Source organism: Bufo gargarizans, chromosome 3 (genome assembly GCF_014858855.1).
Source record: "Bufo gargarizans isolate SCDJY-AF-19 chromosome 3, ASM1485885v1, whole genome shotgun sequence".
In the NCBI taxonomy this organism is placed as follows: Eukaryota; Metazoa; Chordata; class Amphibia; order Anura; family Bufonidae; genus Bufo; species Bufo gargarizans.
Genome location: NC_058082.1, coordinates 607,900,358 through 607,922,397, shown reverse-complemented (window position 1 = coordinate 607,922,397; position 22,040 = coordinate 607,900,358). Strand labels below are relative to the sequence as shown.

The 22,040-nt window shown below is 45.7% G+C and overlaps 1 protein-coding gene across 2 annotated transcripts in view; it reads left to right on the top strand.

Moving 5' to 3' along the window:
* The window catches only part of LOC122930850 (tRNA (cytosine(34)-C(5))-methyltransferase, mitochondrial-like), an 83,638-nt gene that overhangs the window by 15,253 nt on the left and 46,345 nt on the right, over positions 1–22,040 (top strand). Inside the window, exons 2-4 of one of the 2 annotated variants that reach the window (XM_044284503.1) lie at positions 3,692–3,802; positions 5,393–5,727; positions 19,308–19,462. In XM_044284503.1, the coding sequence (XP_044140438.1) occupies positions 3,708–3,802; positions 5,393–5,727; positions 19,308–19,462 (585 nt within the window). In that variant the 5' untranslated portion in view covers positions 3,692–3,707. The remainder of the gene's footprint in view (positions 1–3,691; positions 3,803–5,392; positions 5,728–19,307; positions 19,463–22,040) is intronic. The other variant, XM_044284504.1, reaches the window with a different exon arrangement.

Sequence of the window (22,040 nt, the reverse complement as noted above, 5' to 3'; positions counted from 1 at the left end):
TAACGGATTCAGCACATAACTGAGCCGAACGGAGCCTACGGACCCCATAGACTATAATGGGCTCCGTTATGTTTCCGCTGAGAAGATGATTTTGGAGCGGAGACAAAAGTAGTACATGCAGGACTCAGCCTAAGGGCTCGTTCACACGACCATTGGTGTCCCGTGCCCATGCTGTGAACCGCAATATGCGGTCCGCAATGCACAGGCACCTTCCGTAGGGCAAGCACATGGGGATTGCAGACCCATTCACTTGAATGGGTCCGCGATACCTCAGTTCCGCAAAAAGATAGAGCATGCTCTATCTTTTTGCGGTGCGGAGGCACGGAACGGAACCCCAGAAAGCACTCCGTAGTACTTCCGTAGTGTTCCGTTCCGTGCTTCCGTTCCGCAATATGGGAACGGGCCACCAACGGTCACACGACCGTTTTGGCTTTTTCAGTGTTTTGTGATCCGTTTTAAACGGATCCGTTTTTTGTTTCAGTAGTGTTTCCGTTCCGTTTTTCCGGATGGCATATACAGTAATGACATAGAAAAAATTGGGCTGGGCATAACATTTTCAATAGATGGTTTAGCAAAAACGGAACGGATACAGAAGACATACGAAGTACATTCTGTATGAGTTACGTTTTTTTTTTTTTTTTTAAGGACCCATTTACTTGAATGGACCCACGGAACGTGATTTGCGGACAATAATAGGATATGTTCTATCTTTGAACGGAACGGAAAAATGGAAATATGGAACTGAAATGCATACAGAGTACATTCCGTTTTTTTTGCCTAAGGCTCCATTCACACGTCCGCAATTGTGGTCCGCATCCGTTCCGTAATTGTGCGTAACGGGTGCGAACCCATTCATTCTCTATGGGGACGGAATGGATGCATCCGCATTTCCGGAGTGCGCCGCCGATCTTCCGGTCCGCGTCTCCGGAAAAAAATTGCGGACAAGAATAGGCATTTCTATGGGGATGTCGGCCGGGTGTATTGCGGATGCGCAAATTGCGAATCTGCAATATACTACGGATGTGTGAATGGACCCGTTTATGGAACCTTTCATTTCAATGGGTCCGCAAAAAAAACAGAAGGCACTCCTTATGCCTTCCTTTTCTGTATTTCCCTTTTTTCCGTTCCGTTTAAAAATAGAACATGTCCTATTATTGTCCGCATAACGGACAAGGATAGTACTGTTCTATTAGGGGCCAGCTGTACCATTCCGCAAAAAACGGAATGCACACAGACGTCATCCGTATTTTTTGCGGACCGCAAAATACTGAAAAAGCCATACGGTCGTGTGCAAGAGGCCTAACTTATTAATCGCCAAACACGTGAGCTATATGGGCTGGGGATAGCATTTCTACAGTATGGATTCGCAAAATACGGATGAAATATGGATGACATATGGATGTGTTCCACGTGCTTTCCGTTTTTTTTGCGGACAATAATAGGACATGCGCTACTTTTTTGCGGAACGGTCATGCGGACAAACGGAAACCGAATGCACGCGGAGTAATTTCTGTATTTTCTACAGCCCCATTGAAGTGAATGGTTCCGCATACAATCCGCAAAAAAAAACGGAACGGAAGCGGAAAGAAAGTACTTTCATGTGCATGAGCCCTAAGGCCCCTTTCACACGGGCGTTCTGTATTTGCTCTGGATGCATTGCGTGTGCATTGCGGGAAAACCGCGCGAGTAGGCACTCAATTGCAGTCAGTTTTGACTGCGATTGCGTTCCGATGTTTAGTTTTTTTCCGTGCGAGTACAAAAAACTACTATGCGTGAGAAAAAAACTAATTGTGGTACCCAGACCAGAACCCTGACTTCTTCGCTGAAATTTGTGTTTGGATTACGTGTTCTGTTCATTTTATTATTTCCCCTTATAACATGGGTATAAAGGAAAATAATAGCATTCTTAATACAGAATGCTTAGTAAAATGTGGATTGAGGGGTTAAAAAATAAATAAATATGTAACTCACCTCATCCACTTGATCGCACAGCCGGCATCGTCTTCTTTCTTCTTCTTTCAGGACCTGCAAAAGGACCTTTGACGTATTCGCGCTCACCACGCAGCTTGCTGCAGTATTTTTTCCGGCCAAAATTCTGGAACACTTCCGCACTTGCCGGATCCGGCATTAATTTCCATTGAAATGTATTAATGCCGGATCCGGTACCAAGTGTTCTGGAAATTGCCGCATCGCCGGATCTGGTTTTCCAGTCTCCGCATGCGCATTTTATTCAATACCGGATCCGTTATTCCGGATTATACTGGAAAGACGGATCCGGTATTTCAATGAATAAGTCTAACGGATCCAAGGAAAAAAAGGTATCCGTTTGCATACAGATTTCCGGATACGGCAGGCAGTTCCGGCAACGGAACTGCCCGCCAGATTCTAACAACGCTAGTGAGAAAGTACCCTAAGGCTACTTTCACATCTGCGTTTTTTCTGGATCCGGCAGGGCTCAGCAAAAAACGCTTCTGTCACGATAATACAACCGCCTGCATCTGTTACTAACGGATCTGGTTGTATTATCTTTAACATAGCTAAGACGGATCTGTCATGGAAGTCAATGTGTCAGAGAAAACGGATCCGTCTCCATTGACTTACATTGTGAGTCATGACGGATCCGTCTGGCTCCGCATCCCAGGACGCACTGCATGGGCATGAGTCATAGGAACGCAAAGAAACGGAACGGAATGCATTCTGGTGCACTCTGTTCCTGTCAGTTAATTTTTGTCCCCATTGACAATGAACGGGGACAAAACGTAAGCATTTTCGCCCGCTATTGAGATCCTATGACTGATCTCAGCGGAAAGGAAAAGCGCAGGTGTGAAAGTAGCCTTATTTTCGCATCATTTTTGCAACATTTTTCATTTTCACACCACACTATTCAGTTTTGAAAAGTGGGCATGGTTAGGGTACATTCACACTAGTGTTTTTCTTTTCCGGCATTGAGTTCCGTCAAAGGGGCTTTATACCGGAAAAGAACTGATCAGCTTTATCCTAATGCATTCTGAATGGAGAGCAATCTGCTCAGGATGCATCAGTTCAGTCCCTCTTACGGTATTTGGCCGCAGTATTTTCTCCGTCCAAAATTCCGTAACACTTTCTGGAATGCCGGCATTAATTTCCATTGAAATTGCCGCATTGCCGGCGTTGAGCTGATTAAAGTCACATTCATCAACTGAGACTTTGTAAAAAGTCGCAAATACTGTCGCCATCTTACTCCAGTAAGGGGGGGGGGAGTAACATCTCAAGACAGAAGTGTTGGACTGAAAAGTGCATCAAATTTATCATGCGGCATTTGAGAGATTTTGGTACAAATTACTGCAATGTAAAGTCCTCCAAACCGGACTTTAAAAATTCCCCTCGTGAGAAATCATCGGTGTTTCAAAGATTTTTACGTGTGTTTTTGGTGAAGTTTTTTCTTTTGCACATGTGAAAAATGCCACTGAAGACCCATCAAAACACCTAAGCGGAAGCCCCACATTGGAGCCGCATTATAGAACGCTTAACGCAACGCTGCAGTAACCAGGCGCGGCCACTACGCGGTGTATGGAGCTGTAGTGTTCCAGCAGCACCTGAGAGCAGATGACCGGTGGGGGTGTCAGGAGTTGGACCTCCGCCGATCTGATATTAATGGCCTATCATAAGTCTGGGTCATCAACAGTAAGACTTTTTTTTGTGTGTGTTTCAGTGTCCTGTGAAAACAGATGGCCAGACTGAGGAGACAGATTTGTCGCGTTGTGCTGGACTATTTTGATAAAACGTACACAAATGAATTGGGCGATCAGTGGCAAACAGTCAAGTGAGTCTAATAATCTGATATATTCATAAGGCGTGTGTTAAACCTGTTCTCAGAAATTGTGGCCGTGTTGAGCATTGCCCCCGTTAAAGAGGACCTGTCTCGTCCGCGGCCGCCATTACGAGTCTGTAGCTGTTGCTCCACTAGGCTACTTTCACATTTGTGTTGTTGTTGTTTTGCGGTATTGAGATCCGGCAGAGGATCTCAGTACCGGAAAAAAACGTTTCCGTTTAGTCATCATGTATTCTGAATGGAAAGAGATCCGTTCAGGATGCATCAGGGTGTGTTCCGTTCCGGCAGAATTCCGTTTTGTGACCTGACACAAAACCGCTGCTAGCTGCGGTTTTGTGTCTGGTCATGAAAACAGATCCGTCACTAAAAACGATGTAAGTCAATGGTGAGGGATCTGTTTTGTTTTTTAGGAGTCAAAAAAATACTGATCCGTCACCCGTTGACTTTCAATGTATTTTCGGTTTCGATTTCACACAACAGCGCCCTAATGGAGCTCATGCTCCCTGCTGTGCAAAATCAAAACGGATCTGTTTAATTCCGGTATTGAGATCCTCTGCCGGATCTCAATACGGGAATTAACAACGCAAGTGTGAAACAGGCCTTAGGCCTCCCATTTCTGATCGGTGAGGGTGTTTTCGGGTTCCATTATGCTGTTCAGGCCCCAATCTTCATCAGGAACTGAACTTTAGCTAGGGCGCTGTCCACAGTGTGACTAGCATATCGGAAGTCGAGAGTACCTGCACTGATTGTGCGGAACGGATGGGGGCGGCTAGTAAAAAAACAACATGGTTTTCGGATTCACTTTTTCCAGTGATTTATTGCTGGTAAGTAAAATGTTCAAGAGAATAACATGAGGTACAGCGACCGACCCCTCCACAATGCTACACCTGCAGAGGGAGCAGCCCCACAGTACCCCTGTTGTCAGGCTTGTCCCCCTTGGTTTTGGGTTGCACCCTCTACAGGCAGACCATCTGAGCCAGACATCCCCCTCCGGCTGCTCCCCCTCATGTCATGCTGTGTCACTAAAACACTGAGAAGCTGCAGCTGCATCCCCCTCCTCTCCAGTTTTACATTAGATGATTTCTTCAGTGACTGAGGAGGTCTCTGAACATTTACAGGCAGGGAATTACAAGCTTCCGGAAAGTGACACACATGACACTTTTCTATAATAAGATATATTATAAAGTTTCATATTCACAGAGAAAATGATTGACAGGTGAGGCTCAATATGATGAGTGCAGAACAAAACAAAGCCACTTTAATTAGCTGTTGAATCCCCCCGCCACTCCAGCGACTATACTCCCATGGACCATGGCGGTCTTTATTTACATGGCAGTAGGAATGTTCCGCACAGACATTCACCTGCCACAACAGTGTCATACTCGGTAGCATCATTGCTTCCATGTAAACAGAAACTGGTCCACAAGAGCCTCGGCACTGGAGTACTGGGGGATTTAACAGCGGTGTAATCTGGTGTTTTTTTGTTATTTTGTTACAATATTTGGTGCCATCTTTTTAGCTCTAGCACAATCCCTTTAAATCTGGCAAATGAATATCTGTATTTTAATATGTAATCCACAGGGAAGTGCTGACGGCGCCCGGCCTCTGGCAGTATGCCGTGTTACTGAATCATTTCCAGTGCAGTTTGGAGACCAGGAAACAGCTATTGATGCAGGGTTACCACCGGCTCACACATCAAACCTTTCCAGAAAAATTGGAGTGCTATATCAATAGGAATCCTGGAAAATTTCCTTCACAGCGCCATCAAACTGGGAAGATCAAAGAGTATTACGTACTGAACGCCTCTTCTCTTCTCCCAGTATTAGCGTTAGATGTCAAGGATGGAGAGACAGTCCTGGATATGTGCGCTGCCCCCGGTGGCAAGTCTGTAGCACTGCTGCAGTGTTCATCGCCAGGTAACTTGCCGCGATTCTCGTACAATCTGAACTCTGTGCTTTATAAAAAGGTTCATTTTGAAATGGGCTCCAGATTTTCATTAGGTTTCAATTTACCCAGAACATGTGGGTTGTGTCCCCAAATTTTTATAGCGCACAATCATATTGATGATTGTGCGCTATAAAATTGTGCCCAAGTGGCACGCGACTGCTTAGCCTGTGGTCACGTGCCTCTCTGCGGCTAGTGAATGGCTGAAGCAGTGCACCTGACCGCGGACGAGACATCACAATTCCGATCCAAATGGGGCTGGAAGGAGAGTGGACGCTTAGCGCTGGTAAATGTCCTAGGTCAGGCATGCCCAACCTGCGGCCCTCCAGCTGTTGCAAAACTACAACTCCCAGCATTCTCGGACAGCCTACAGCTATTAACCTACAGCAGGGCATTGTGGGAGTTGTAGTTTTCCAACAGCTGGAGGGCCGCAGGTTGAGCATCCCTGTCCTAGGTAACTAGGTAAGTGTCCATTTTTTTTCCTTAATTTTAAACACCTTCCCAGCCCTAATTAAAGGGGTTTTTAAGTTATCCCCTATCCATAGGAGATAGCCCACCGCTGTATTTTGCTATCCTTGAATCCTTTATAGATTCGACACGTCTACAGTGATAAAAGAGGCGTCTTTGCTTATAGTTTTTTTGTGTGTCTGCAGCTGCTTTACAGACGTATGCATCTCCATGGTAGCATATAAGAAAGGAACCCTGTGAGGTCTGATCCCGCCGTCGTACTTCCTCCCATTGTCCCCTACTTCTTCCTAACATACATTTGGTAGGTTAGCAGGATGTAGGGTACAGAGAGAAGGGAGTCCAATATGGTCCAAAATTCCTCCTCCATGTGATGCAAATCTCATTGGCAGCTACAAGAAACATTTGGCGGAGGGGGATTTGCAGGGTATGAAGCTCCGGGGTTCACTTGCTGTTTCTCCCGGCTTTGTGGATGACTACTCGGGGTTCTAGATAAGAGATGACCCGTCCAACTGTTTGTGTGTTAATAATTTAGTTACATTGTGCTTGTCGATTAGACGCGGAGCCGTAGATTTCAACAAGGCTGTCCGCATCCTTATGTCCGCGTGTCCTGCAATAAAATAAAACCTGTCCTGTTCTTGTCCATTTTGCGGACATGAATGAGCGGAAATTGCGGGATGCACACGGCCGGTATCCATCTTTTGCAGATCCGCAGAATACATATGGTCGTGTGCATGAGGCCTAATTGTGACTTAGCAATCAATGCAGAAATCCAGGTGAATTCAAAGGGTTCCCTAAAGGCTGTGTTAACCTGGCCGATATTTCGGCTGATAATCGCTAACGAGTAGGGCTGCAATAAACGATTATTTAAGTAATCGAGTATTCTATCGATTATTTTTAAACGATTAATCGAGTAATCTAATAAGAAAAACCTTCTTAAAATAACATATTGCTTTATAAAAATGTCCCCCTTTCCCTCCTATGCCATCCACCATACCCCCCACTCCCCCAGTGCCATCAGATCAGCCCCTCCATGCCATGTCTCCCAGTGCCCCCATGATGGCACTGCCATCGGCCCCTCCATCCAGATTGCTATGATGTCCCTCTTCCCCAGTGCCTCCATGTCATCCACCATGTCCCCCAGTGCCATCAGATCATCAGCCTCTCCATGCCATGTCCCCCAGTGCCCCCATGATGGCACTGCCATCGCCCCTCCATTCCATCCAGATTGCTATGATGTCCCCCTTCCACAATGCCTCCATGTCATCCACCATGTCCCCCACTTCCCCCAGATCAGCCCCTCCATGCCATGTCCTCCAGTGCCCCCATGATGGCACTGCCATCATCCCCTCCATTCCATCCAGATTGACATGATGTCCCCCTTCCCCAGTGCCTCCTATGCCATCCACCATGTCCCCCAGTGCCATCAGATCAGCAGCAGCCCCTCCATGCCATGTCCCCCAGTACCCCCATGATGGCACTGCCATCGCCCCTCCATTCCATCCAGATTGCTATGATGTCCCCCTTCCACAATGCCTCCATGTCATCCACCATGTCCCCCACTTCCCCCAGATCAGCCCCTCCATGCCATGTCCTCCAGTGCCCCCATGATGGCACTGCCATCATCCCCTCCATTCCATCCAGATTGACATGATGTCCCCCTTCCCCAGTGCCTCCTATGCCATCCACCATGTCCCCCAGTGCCATCAGATCAGCAGCAGCCCCTCCATGCCATGTCCCCCAGTACCCCCATGATGGCACTGCCATCGCCCCTCCATTCCATCCAGATTGCTATGATGTCCCCCTTCCACAATGCCTCCATGTCATCCACCATGTCCCCCACTTCCCCCAGATCAGCCCCTCCATGCCATGTCCTCTAGTGCCCCCATGATGGCACTGCCATCATCCCCTCCATTCCATCCAGATTGACATGATGTCCCCCTTCCCCAGTGCCTCCTATGCCATCCACCATGTCCCCCAGTGCCATCAGATCAGCAGCAGCCCCTCCATGCCATGTCCCCCAGTACCCCCATGATGGCACTGCCATCGCCCCTCCATTCCATCCAGATTGCTATGATGTCCCCCTTCCACAATGCCTCCATGTCATCCACCATGTCCCCCACTTCCCCCAGATCAGCCCCTCCATGCCATGTCCTCCAGTCCCTCCATCCAGATTGCCATGATGTCCCCCTTCCACAGGGCCTCCATGCCATCCACCATGTCCCCCACTCCCCCAGATCAGCCCCTCCATGTGCCAAATCACAGGTGCCCCCATTAACCCCTCTCCCTCCCAATAACTTTATACATTTCTTCCATTATACGTGCCTCCATTTCCCCCAGCCCATGCCAAATCACAGGTGCCACAATTTCCCCCGCCCCGCCGCTGCTGCCTCTGATAACTTTATACTTGCCTTTCAGTGCGGCGTGCGCTGGCACATGGAGTCCGCAGGAGACGCGTCTTCATCCCAGCATGCACTGGGGACCTGACATCACACACAGCGTCAGCGCGATGACGATGTGTGAACGCAAGGTCCTGCAGCGCGGTGCCGACAGGAGGCCACGGAGTGGTGAGTGAGAAGCTTCATTTCACACACGTTCCGTGGTCATGTGATTTAAACGAATCCTTGGTGCAGAAAAATTGCATCGAGGATTTTTTTCGCCTTGATCACATCGAATAAATAGATTAATCGTTTCAGGCCTACTGACGAGCGTTTGTGCGATCATCTTGCAGTGTAATACTGTCGCCAATTGCCCGATGAACTAGCAAACGCTTGTTCATTGGGCAATTCTGATTTCTAAGTATTATTAAAAATCAGCGCTTGCTGCTGGCAGATTGTCAGCCAACAAACCACTAGACAGTATGGGTACGAGTGACGGCATTGCGATCGCTCCTCCCCATGCAATAGCAGCAGTCTCCTCCGCTAGTGAGCAGCAGATTGCCGGGAGGGAAGCTTGCTGATCTGCCTGTCTAATACAGGCTTTACCTTTATATTATTTGTATGTGAGCTCCTGTTATTTGTACTGGTGTGACCACCTCTGTCCCTGATGGGGGGACTCCTCTCCTGAGTTTTCAGAGCAGGTCGCTATAAAAGTCAGATCAAGTCTTTTCATTTCTCTGAAAGCCTTCTTAAGGATTCAGGATAAGATATGACCAGGCATTGTCTGCTAGGATGGAGACGTGCATTCAGAGAATGTTTTGCTGCTTTTTCCTTCTGATCAGTACAGACTCTCCAGCCGCTCGTTCTCACGTCTCTGCCGTCTTTAGCACGCTCGTCCATACCAGGATTTATGAGCTGTGTCACATTCCTGTTACGTATCTGATATCATCAGTTATCCTTGTCCAGTATTTATGGAGCGTTAACTATACAAGAAAATACAGGCATAAACATTAACTGGTAAACCTGTGGAAACCAGGGATTTGTAGTACAGACGCAGCAGAGTTAACACATACACTTAGGCTCCATTCACACGTCTGCAACGTGTTTTTCGGATCCACGGAACCGCGGATCTGCAAAACACTGAAAGCGGCAATGTGCGTTCCGCATTTTGCAGGACCACACTTTGCCGGCACTAATAGAATATGCCTGTTCTTGTCTGCAATTGCGGACAAGAATAGGACATGTTCTATTTTTTTGCGGAACGGAAGTGCGGATCTGCAATTCTGTGTCCAGGCAGCACATCGTGCTGCCCCATAGGAATGAATGGGTCCACAATGCCGAACGAAATTGCGGACGTGTGAATGGAGCCTTAGTGAGTTATCACAACTAGTTAAGGCTACTTTCACATTAGCATTTTTTGCGGATCCGTCATGGATCTGCAAAAACGCTTCCGTTACCATAATACAACTGCATGCATCCGTCATGAACGGATCCGGTTGTATTATGTCTTCTAAAGCCATGACGGATCATGAACACCATTGAAAGTCAATGGGGGACGTATCCGTTTTCTATTGTGTCCGAGAAAACGGATCAGTCCCCATTGACTTACATTGTGTGCCAGGACGGATCCGGATTGCAGCGTTATTCTGTCCGCGATGGGAGCGCAACAAAACGGAATGCATTTTGGTGCATTCTGTTTCGTTCAGTTCAGTTTTGTCCCCATTGACAATTGAATGGGAACAAAACTGAAGAGTTTTCTTCCGCTATTGAGATCCTATGATGGATCTCAATAGCGGAATTGAAAACGCTAATGTGAAAGTAGCCTAACGTGTTCTGACTGACTGTTAACTCTGTTACATCTGTACATGCAGTTTTTTTCCGCTTGGTTATTCAAATATATTTGCATATTTTTTTTATTTACCTACCTTTTATTTTGTGCACATTTTATAGAAGTTTGTCCTATTTTTGGTGATATCAGTTAAAAAAAGCAAATAAAGATGGCCATACACACTAGATAGGTATCGGCTGAACCCACCTATTTTGGCCAACCATCTAATGCATGCGGTGTCTTCCAAGTGGGAGGTAAGGATGGGCCATGTCAGATTCAATTGGCGGATCCTTTTTTTTAGCAGTGAGGTAGGCTATGCCAGCGGTATCTGGCAGGGGTTTTCTCCCCTCTCCCCAGTCACTACATATACATGTATGGGGTGGGAGGATCAAGAGGGATAGCTGTCGGCCAAACATGCGGTCGGCCGTCAGCTACTTAATGTGTATGACCAGCTTTAAAGGGTTCTACAGCTTTTTCTTACTGATGATCTATCCTCTGGATAGGTTCTCAGAATCTGATCGGTGTAGGTCCGATATTAGGGACCCCCGTCGATCAGCTGTTTGAGAAGACAGCGGCGCTCGCAGTAGCACCGGGCCTTCTCAGAGCTTCCCGCAGGCCAGTGACGTCATTACTATTTTACTGGCCTGGGCACAGTTCAGCCCTATTAAAGTGAATGGGGCTGAGCCGTGCCCAGGCCATTGAAATAGTAATGACGTCACTGGCCTGCGGGAAGCAAAGAGAATGCTGCAGCGCTACTGCGAGCGCCGCTGCCTTCTCAAACAGCTGACCAATGGGGGTCCTGGATCTCAGACCTCCGCTGTCAAGATCCTGATGGCCTATCCAAAGGATAGATCATTAGTTAAAAAAAAGGTAAAGAACCCCTTTAAAGAGGTTGTCCACTTTTTACTATTGATGACCTATTCTCAGGATAGGTCCTCAATATCAGATGGTCAGGAGTCCAACTCCCGGCACCCCCGCCGATCAGCTGTTGGAAGAGAAGGTGGCACTCATACTGCTCTGTTTACCTGCTTGCCGCAGTAATTGCAGTGTAATTACAAGTATAACACCCCTATTCACTTCTTTGGGATGGCTCGGTGGTATTTACTTGAACAGATAGAGCTGTCCCATAGAAGTGAATGGAGACGCCATACTTGTAATTACACCTGCTCACCACTGCAATTGCTGCGGCAAGCAGGTAAACAGAGCAGAGAAGGGAGCTGATGGGCGGGGTTTGCCGGTAGTGAGACCCCCACTGATGTGATATTGATGACCTATCCCGAGCACAGGTCATCAATCTCTAAGCTCTGCACAACGGACAACCCCTTTAAATGTTTTATTTTTTTTTTACATTTTGTTACATTTTTCAGTGCCTGAACTGCTGTTTTAAGTCCAAAATTCTGTATTGATTGATTTTTTTACATGTCTTTATGGCAGTTGGAACTTTTCCTGTAGAACTTCAAATGCCTTGCATAGAAATGGATTTTAATGGTAATGACCACTAGAGGGAGCATATGAGCTAACTCTGTATCTTACATAGTAACAGTTTGTAAGGCTGAAAAAAGACATCCGTCCATCCGGTTCAGCCTGTTATCCTGCAAAGTTGATACAGAGGATGGAAAAAAACCATCATGAGGTAGAAGACAATTTTCTTCATTTTATGGGAAAAAATCCTTCTGATCACAGTTCTATTTATAGCAATATGCAGTTAGCTTCAAAGTACCCTATAGTCGTGGCTTCAGGTAAACAGCTTGTTAAAACATTCCTACTCTTTCAGATAGCCTTTCAGAATACGCTGTCATGTGTTTTATACATGAGTAATCTGACTATTTTATGACTTTTATGGCATTTTTAGCAGTTATATCTCAAATTTTCAGCTGTCTCTGAGCTGGAGGGTGGATGTCTCCATGTCTGATGTCTCCCATAGACTACACATGGAGACTGCAGATTCTGCTTCCCAACTCTCTTTCTCACTCAGAATTCCCATATAGGACATTATAGAGAAGTACTGAGCAGTAGTGATGTGAATAAAGCACTCAAGATGAGATAACTCATAGCAATGTTCACAAAATGGACCTGAAAAATCTGTGGCAGGTCAAGGAGAAATCTTGCCAAACTCACGCCAGATGTGCCTCCTACTCATCAATGTATTTTACTTCTTCAACTACTTCAATGGGGAAAGCAGCCTTAAAGACAGTTGACTGAAATAACCTGCCACTTCTATAGTATTTTTGAAAGCCGCTGTATAAAAATACACACCCTGTACACAAAGGTTTGTATTTCCCTTTGTATTCTATGGGATACTATTTGGTAGTCACAAATACATCAAAACACCGACAGCGAGGGGATTACCTTAAAGCAGTGTTTCCCAACCAGTGTGCCTCCAGCTGTTGCAAAACTACAACTCCCAGCATGCCTGGACAGCCTTTGGCTGTGCGGACATGCTGGGAGTGGTAGTTTTTCAACAGCTGGAGGCACACTGGTTGGGAAACACTGCCTTAAAGCATTGTAGCTCATGAGGCTCTTAAACTCGTGTTCATATAATCTGTAGTAAATGCAGTAGGGCGTTTCCAGATATTGATTCACTTAAATAAATCCTTCTGCATTTTGCATTGTTTCAAATGTGCATTACACAGCATAAAACACCTATTTTATACGCCCGAATACACAGCTTTTTTTCCTCCAGCCTCCTTGTCTGTGTCAGTCTGTGTTTATTGCCCTGCGGCTCACTCCTCATCCCCCTCTCCATAGACTTCTATTGGATTGTGTAATCTGGTCATTCAGTGAGCTGACGGCCTGTCTTGTTTTGTCAAGATGGATTTATCACAGAATTCCGAAAGAATGTTAGTTTAGTAACGGACGAAGAAGAAAAAAAAAAAAGCTGATGACCCTAGAACAAGAGATTTTTCTCTGATGAGATATATTACAAAGTTTCCTATATTCATCTGTACTATTGATTTATACAAAGCTGTGTGAAAATTAAGTGGCCGTTTAAGTTTTAAATATTTGGATTTTTTTTATCTGACAAACAAAGCTCTGAATGCTTTGAAAACTTTTAATCCCTTGAAGACGTGCGTAAACATAATGTCTCATAATTTCATAATGACCAGCCTAAGATATTGGCTGTACCTCTCCCCTGCAGCTCCGATTGTAGTAAAGGCCAGCAAGGGGGCTGCAGGTGGGCTCCGCTGGGGATGATTGGACAGGAAACCTGGCCAGTGCAGGAAGGATTGCTTAAAAGCATACAGCTCATCCGTGGATTATTCATTTTAGCCCTTTACCATCCATTACACATTCATGTCTGAAAAACACCTGTGGAGTCAGAATGCTCACCGAACCCCTTGAAAAAGTCTTTGAGGGGTGTAGTTTCCAAAATGGAGTCACTTCTTGAAGGTTTCTACTGTAGGGGCACCTCATGGTCTCTTCAAGTGTGACATGGTGCCTCAAAACCACTCCAGTGAATCAGCCTTTGAAAAAGCTAAATGGTACTCCTTCCCTTTTGAGTCTTGCCCATACAGCAGTTTACAAGCACATACGGGGTGTTTCCATATTCGGGGGAAAATGAGCAAGATATTGTAGGGTGTATTTACTCCTGTTAGCCCTTGTGAAAAATTTGGGGCTTAAAACACCATTTTATTGTAAATAAAAAAAATAATAGATTTTTTCATTTCACATGTCGTAGTTTTGTTCCGGCCACCTCTCAGCACGTTTGCCGTGCCGGACCTCCGAGCCGCCCCCATTATAGTGAATGGGGCTGGAGCGGCATGGTGCACTAGCGGTAGCACGCATCCGGCAGCCTGCCAGCACCCTGCTACCGCAAGTGTAGCCTAAAAATGGACGCATGACATTGGAGCAAATTGAGCCCTGATGGATCATTTAGCTCGGTACATCTCTCCCATTATCTTTCAACGTAGCGCTCCGTCTGATCTGCCATGATGGCCCCAGACCGATGCTTTCAGTTGTGACCTGATTAGATTAGTTGTTTGGGCGAGCAGATATGGGTTGACATGCTCGGAATAAAACGTTATTATAATTCATCTCTTATGTTCTGTGCCTTTCTGCAATCATGGTCATTTGTGTATTACGGATGGAGTTCATTATACGCTTTAATGCTCAAACCCTACAATTTTTCCGCCATTTCCGTAATTTATCTTTCACGGCGGTGAAGATGACCCTTCTCCACCTGCTGTCTGCACGCTGCGGTTATATGGACATATTGCAATCTCAGAAATGACATTTTGGAGAGAGTGATAGTGGAGTCAGACGGGCGCAGGGGAGACAATAGTCCTTATCTAGCTGCCAAGATCAACTCACTTGTCAGAATCTTTGCTCTGCAGCGGCACGGCCTGCTGATAACGGCATCTGAAGAGCATCTCTCCAGCAGTGATTAATGTTACACAGTGTCAGGCAGGAACTGCTTAGTAGGACGTTATGGGGAAATGAGCTGAAAGAGACATGACCACTTTCAGCAACCGCATCAGCAATTTCCATATTTTTGCTCTGTAATTATGTACCAGTAAGTTCCTAAGCATTTTACCTTGAGCTAATTGTTTTAGGTTGTCTTCAAGGTGCATTGATAGGTCTCCCGCTGGCTCCAAAGATCTTTGTAATTCTAGAGAAAAAAAAAACTTCACCGTCATCACAACTGTATTAGAAACATTGCTTCAGCGGATTATTAATATTAATTGCTGATAAGTGACCTGACATTGAAGTGATGCCACATCTCTTGGACATGCCATCACTTTATGATTGAGGGTTTGGCCTCTGGAACCCCCATTAATCCTAAGAATGAAGGGGCTGCAGCATTGAGTCAGTGCTGCGGACCCTTCACTAGTTTTCCCTGTGCATTTAGTTTCTGTACGGCCCCCATTACTTGAATGGAGTTGTGTCCAAGTTCTCTGAACAGTTGGTGGCCCGGGAACTGCTGCGCAGAGAAATACAGTGAAGTAGCTGCAACACTTACTCAGCGCCGCAGCCCCACCATTCTCAGGATTGTTGGGGTCCAAGAGGTCGGTCCCCTGCCAATCTTAAACTGATAGCATATCCCATAAATGAGACCTGACAGGAGAGCAGACCTTTCCCCCCATACTATGAAGCTTTTACCTAGGACAGCACAGCTTGATCAAAGTCTCATGACGGACATATCACATGTTGGGGGTCATTTACTGTGTCCCTGTACATCAGAAATGTGGACGCAAGTGGCATTCTACACCTTCACCATTTTCTGTAAAGGGTGGCAAGGGAATGGTGTAAACGGGGCAACTTAATTTTTGATGAGATGTAGCCTCCAGTGGAGCAGAGAAAGTCAAAGACTAGTGTTCAGCAAATCAAAGTCCACAAAGTGGACTTTGATCTGAATTTCAGGGAAAATTCGATTCGCCACAAAGCCTAATTTCCTTGTGCTTCTTGATAGCGAATCGATTTTCCCTGAATGGGGAAATACTTAGCTCATCCATTTGATCGCCACAAGGAGATCTCGCACAAAATCCTGTGTGCGGTGATGTAGGAAATCATCACAGGCAGGACGAGATTTTGTGCTAGTCTTCAATAAAGATGGCACGGAGTGCTGTCCGCTTCTTTTGCGGCCCCATTGAAATGAATGGGTCTGCACCCGATCTGCAAAAAATGCGACTCAGATGCGACCCACTACAACGGCCGCGTGCATGAGGCCTTAGTCACGTGCATCATTAACCCGTAGAGGACCTGCGCTGTACATGTACGGCGTAGATGTTAGTGACTTAAGGACTAGTGCTGTACATGTACAGAGCTGTGATCGGGCGGATGCAGGAGATGCGCCCGCCCGATCCGCGGCAGGGGTCTGGCAGTCACTGATAGCCGGACCCCTGCTGCATGCTCCAGCATCGGTGAAATTACCAATGTCGGCGCATTAACCTTTGATGTGCCACGGTCAGCACTGACCGCGACACGTGCAATGTCCGTGCGGAGATCCATCGGGTCCCCATGCTGATGTGATGGGGACCCGATGGCAGGGAAGACAGCCCGATGCCTTCCTTAGGCATCGTGGCTGGCTTCCGGGAGACCCTGTGAGATCCAGCCCCATTGTAAAGGGGATCACACCCCCAAAAGTTGAAGTCCCAGAGTGGGACAAAATTTAAAGTGTAAAAAAAAGTTAAAAAAATAAAGTTTAACAAAAAAATATTAAAGTTTCAAGTAAAAAAAGCGTTCTTTTCCCAAAATAAAGTTAAAAAAATTGTAAAAAATAAAAGTATACATATTAGGTATTGCCGCGTCCGTATTGATCGGCTCTATGAAAATATCACATGACCTAACCCCTCAAATGAACACCGTCAAAAAAAAATTAAATAAACACTGTGCTAAAAAAACTATTTTTTGTCACCTTACATCACTTAAAGTGCAACACCAAGCGATCATAAAGGCATATGCCCCTCAAAATAGTACCAAACTAACCTTCACCTCATCCCGCAAAAAAATGATACCCCAACTAAGACAATCGCCCAAAAGATAAAAAAAACTATGGCTCTCGGAATATGGAGACACTAAAACGTTATTTTTTTTTTGTTTCAAAAATGATATTATTGTGTAAAACTTACATAAATAAAAATAGACATATTGGGTATCACCGCGTCCGTAAGAACCTGCTCTATAAAAATATCCCATGTTCTAACCCCTCAGATGAACACCGTAAAAACGGTGTCAAAACAGCCATTTTTTGTCACCTTACACACACAATAGGTGTAATATACACCCTAAAATAGTACCAATAAATCCGTCATCTCATCACACAAAAAATGAGCCCATACACAAGACAGCTTTCAGAGCGGCTTTTCATACGGCTTTCAGAATATGGAGACACAAAATTTTTTTTTTTTTTCAAAAATGCTTTATTATGTAAAACTACAACAAACAACCAAAAAATAGTCATATTTGGTATTGTCGCATCCGTAACAACCTGCTCTATAAAAATACCACATGATCTAACCTGTCAGATAAACGTTGTAAATAACAAAAAATAAAAACTGTGCCAAAACAGCTAATTTTTGTTACTTTGCCTAAAAAAAGTGTAATATAGAGCTACCAAAAATCATATGTACTCTAAACTAGTACCAGCAAAACTGCCACCTTATCTCGTAGTTTCTAAAATGGGGTCACTTTTTTGGAGTTTCTACTCTAGTGGTGCATCAGGGGGTCTTCAAATGGGACATAGGGTCAAAAAAACTGTGCAGCAAAATCTGCCTCCCAAAAACCGTGTGGCATTCCTATCCTTCTGCGCCCTGCCGTGTGCCAGTACAGCAGTTTACGACCACATGTGGGGTATTTCTGTAAACTACAGAATCAGGGCCATAAATATTGAGTTTTGTTTGGTGGTTAACCCTTGCTCCCTTGCTTTGTAACTGGAAAAAATTTATTGAAATGGAAAATCTGCCAAAAAAGTGACATTTGATCTCTATTTTCCATTAATTCTTGTGGAACACCTAAAGGGTTAACAAAGTTTGTGAAATCTGTTTTGAATACCTTGAGGGATGTAGTTTCTAAAATTGGGTCATTTTTGGGTGGTTTCTATTATGTAAGCCTCACAAAGTGACTTCAGACCTGAACTGGTCCTTTAAAAAGTGGGTTTTAGAAATTTTTGCTGAAAAATTTCAAGATTTACTTCTAAGCCTTCTAACGTCCCCACAAAATAAAATGCCATTCACAAAATGATCCAAACATAAAGTAGATATATGGGGAATGTAAAGTAATAACTAATTTTGGAGGTATTACTATCTATTATAAAAGTTGAGAAATTGGAATTTGGAAATATACAAATTTTTAAAATTTTTGGTAAATTTGGCATTTTTTATAAATAAAAATACATTTTCTTTTACTCAATTTTACCACTGTCCTGTAACGAGAATACATTCTCAGAATGGCCTCGATAAGTAAAAGCATTTTAAAGTTATCAACACATAAAGTGGCACATGTCAGATTTGCAAAAAATTGCCTTGTCCTTAAAGGGCTTCTACCACCAGAAATACCGTTATGTAGCTGACTGACATTAGCGATGCGCTGATGTCAGCACTACATAGCAGTATGTTTCTAACATTTGTCCCTGCAGCCGTTTTTGTAAAAAAAAAGCACTTTTATTATATGCTAATGAGCCTCTAGGTGCTATGTGGGCGTAAAATCAGCACCTAGAGGCTCCGCCCACTCACCCTTTATCCCGCCCAGGTCCCCTGTTCTTCCCGCCCCGCTCCTCTTGATTGATGCCACGGTCCACCGCATCGTTGACGAAATCCCGCGCCTGCGCCGTTCACTTCTGTCTTCGGCGCAGTGAGTAAATGATGCGCTCCTGGTGCCGGATTCCTCACTGCGCCTGCGCCGACTACGTCACAGTGAGGAAGTCGGCATCAGGAGAGCGACCTTCACTCACTGCGCCTGCACCGAAGACAGAAGTGAACGGCGCAGGACGCGGGATTTTGTCAACGGTGCGGTAGAGCAGGGCTGCTGTTGCAAAACTACAACTCCCAGCATGCCCAGTCTGCCTACAGCTATTAGCCTACAGCAGGGAATGGTGGGAGTTGTAGTTTTACAACAGCTGGAGAGCCGCAGGTTGGCCAGCCCTGACCTAGAGGCTCATTAGCATATAATACAAGTGCTTTTTTTTACAAAAACCGCTGCAGGGACAAATGTTAGAAACATACTGTTATGTAGTGCTGACATGGGCGCATCACTAATGTCTGTCAGCTACATAACAGTATTTCTGGTGGTAGAAGCCCTTTAGGGTGAAAAATGGCAGGGTCCTGAAGGGGTTAATCTGATATTCAGTGCGTCAGTAAGGAAAACATAACAGTAACATTGCAAAACACTCACATGTCTAAACCATCCTTTTTATTGCGCTCATGTTTTTATCATTTTTGCCCAGGGCATCTTCATTGCAATGAACCGGATATCCGCAGATCGCAATGGCTGAAGGAGACACTGGAGTCCTTTGTTCCATCGCCCCATCTGAATGCCATCTCCACTTCCGAACTGGACGGGAGGCTTATAGGGAAGTTGCATGCCAAGTCATATGACAAGGTCTGTATTGTTTCAGGAAGGCATGTTTGGTTCAGGTTTGCATCTTTATAATGGGAAAATCCTAGCATTTTGTATCACCTTTTTTTTTTGTTAACATTATTTAGAGGCAGAGCCTCCAGCAGAAGCTTAGGGGGTCCATACAATTTGTACAGTTCCGTGTAAAGTCCATGGACAGGATTCCTTGTTAAACCGTTAAACTGTCGTGTGTGTATTCTATCCTATACTCTTGAATCTTGTGTGCACCAAGTGGATTTATAATTGTTGACATATTTTTTTTAATTTTTTTTTTGAGTACAGTCATTCATGTATTATTTTTAAACGCAATCTAAATAAAGGTATCATTTTTAGGGTTCATGCCCAGTATTGATTAGCTTCTTATTCCTACATGACTCATGATTGATATACCAGTAGTTTAGTATCACTTAGTATTTCTTTGTGTATTCTATCCTGCATTTATCAGCAGTTTTCTCCTCTGCATGTTTATTTTATTTATTTCACGCACTTATATAGCACTACTATATTTCACGGCGTGTCTTTGGAGTGTGGGAGGAAACCGACGCAATCGCGGGGAGAACATACAAACTTCATGCAGATGTTTTCCATTGTCAGTTTTCCCTGAACTCGGCTCCAGGTGGGGGGAGATGAGCTGCTATGATGAGAAGATGAAATCCTGCTCCCATGTCTCTATCACCCTTAGGCCTCATGCACACGACCGTTGTGTGCATCCGTGGCCGTTGTGCCGTTTTCCGTTTTTTTTCGCGGACCCATTGACTTTCAATGGGTCCGTGGAAAAATCGGAAAATGCACCGTTTTGCAGCCGAGGCCGTGATCCGTGTATCCTGTCCGTCAAAAAAATATGACCTGTCCTATTTTTTTGACGGACAACGGTTCACGGACCCATTCAAGTCAATGGGTCCGTGAAAGAACATGGATGCACACAAGATTGGCATCCGTGTCCGTGATCCGTGGCCGTAGGTTGCTTTCATACAGACGGATCCGAAGATCCGTCTGCATAAAAGCTTTTTCTGATCTAAGTTTTCACTTCGTGAAAACTCATTTCCGACAGTATATTCTAACACAGAAGCGTTCCCATGGTGATGGGGACGCTTCTAGTTAGAATACAATGCAAACTTTGTACAAGACTGCCCCCTGCTGCCTGGCAGCACCCGATCTCTTACAGGGGGATATGATAGCACAATTAACCCCTTCAGGTGCGGCACCTAAAGGGGTTAATTGTACTATCATATTCCCCTGTAAGAGATCAGGGCTGCCAGGCAGCAGGGGGCAGACCCCCCCCCCCCTCCCCAGTTTGAATATCGTTGGTGGCACAGTGTGCCTCCACCATCGCCCCCCCCTCCCTCTATTGTATTAAATCGTTGGTGGCACAGTGTGCCAACCACCATCGGCCCCCCTCCCTCCCTCTATTGTATTAAATCGTTGGTGGCACAGTGTGCCAACCACCATCGGCCCCCCTCCCTCCCTCTATTGTATTAAATCGTTGGTGGCACAGTGTGCCAACCACCATCGCCCCCCCCCCCTCCCTCTATAGCAGTAACATTGTTGGCAGTGTGCGGTCTCAACAGTAGAGGATTCATACTTACCTGCTTGCTGCTGCGATGTCTGTGAACGGCCGGGAGCTCCTCCTACTGGTAAGTGACAGTTCTTTAGCAATGCGCCGCACAGACCTTTCACTTACCAGTAGGAGGAGCTCCCGGCCGGACACAGACATCGCAGCAGCAAGCAGGTAAGTATGAATCTTCTACTGTTGAGACCGCACACTGCCACCAATGTTACTGCTATAGAGGGAGGGGGGGGGGCGATGGTGGTTGGCACACTGTGCCACCAACGATTTAATACAATAGAGGGAGGGAGGGGGGCCGATGGTGGTTGGCACACTGTGCCACCAACGATTTAATACAATAGAGGGAGGGAGGGGGGCCGATGGTGGTTGGCACACTGTGCCACCAACGATTTAATACAATAGAGGGAGGGAGGGGGGCCGATGGTGGTTGGCACACTGTGCCACCAACGATTTAATACAATAGAGGGAGGGAGGGGGGGGCGATGGTGGGGGCACACTGTGCCACCAACGATATTCAAACTGGGGAGGGGGGGGGCTGCCCCCTGCTGCCTGGCAGCCCTGATCTCTTACAGGGGAATATGATAGTACAATTAACCCCTTTAGGTGCCGCACCTAAAGGGGTTAATTGTGCTATCATATCCCCCAGTAAGAGATCGGGTGCTGCCAGGCAGCAGGGGGCAGTCTTGTTCAAAGTTTGTAGTGTATTCTAACCTGAAGCGTCCCCATCACCATGGGAACGCCTCTGTGTTAGAATATACTGTCGGATCTGAGGTTCACGAAGTAGCTCATATCCGACAGTATATTCTAACATAGAGGCGTTCCCATGGTGATGGGGACGCTTCAAGTTAAAATATACCATCGGATTGGAGAAAACTCCAATCCGATGGTATAAAAGAACTCCAGACTTTACATTGAAAGTCAATGGGGACGGATCCGTTTGAAATGGCACCATATTGTGTCAACATCAAACGGATCCGTCCCCATTGACTTGCATTG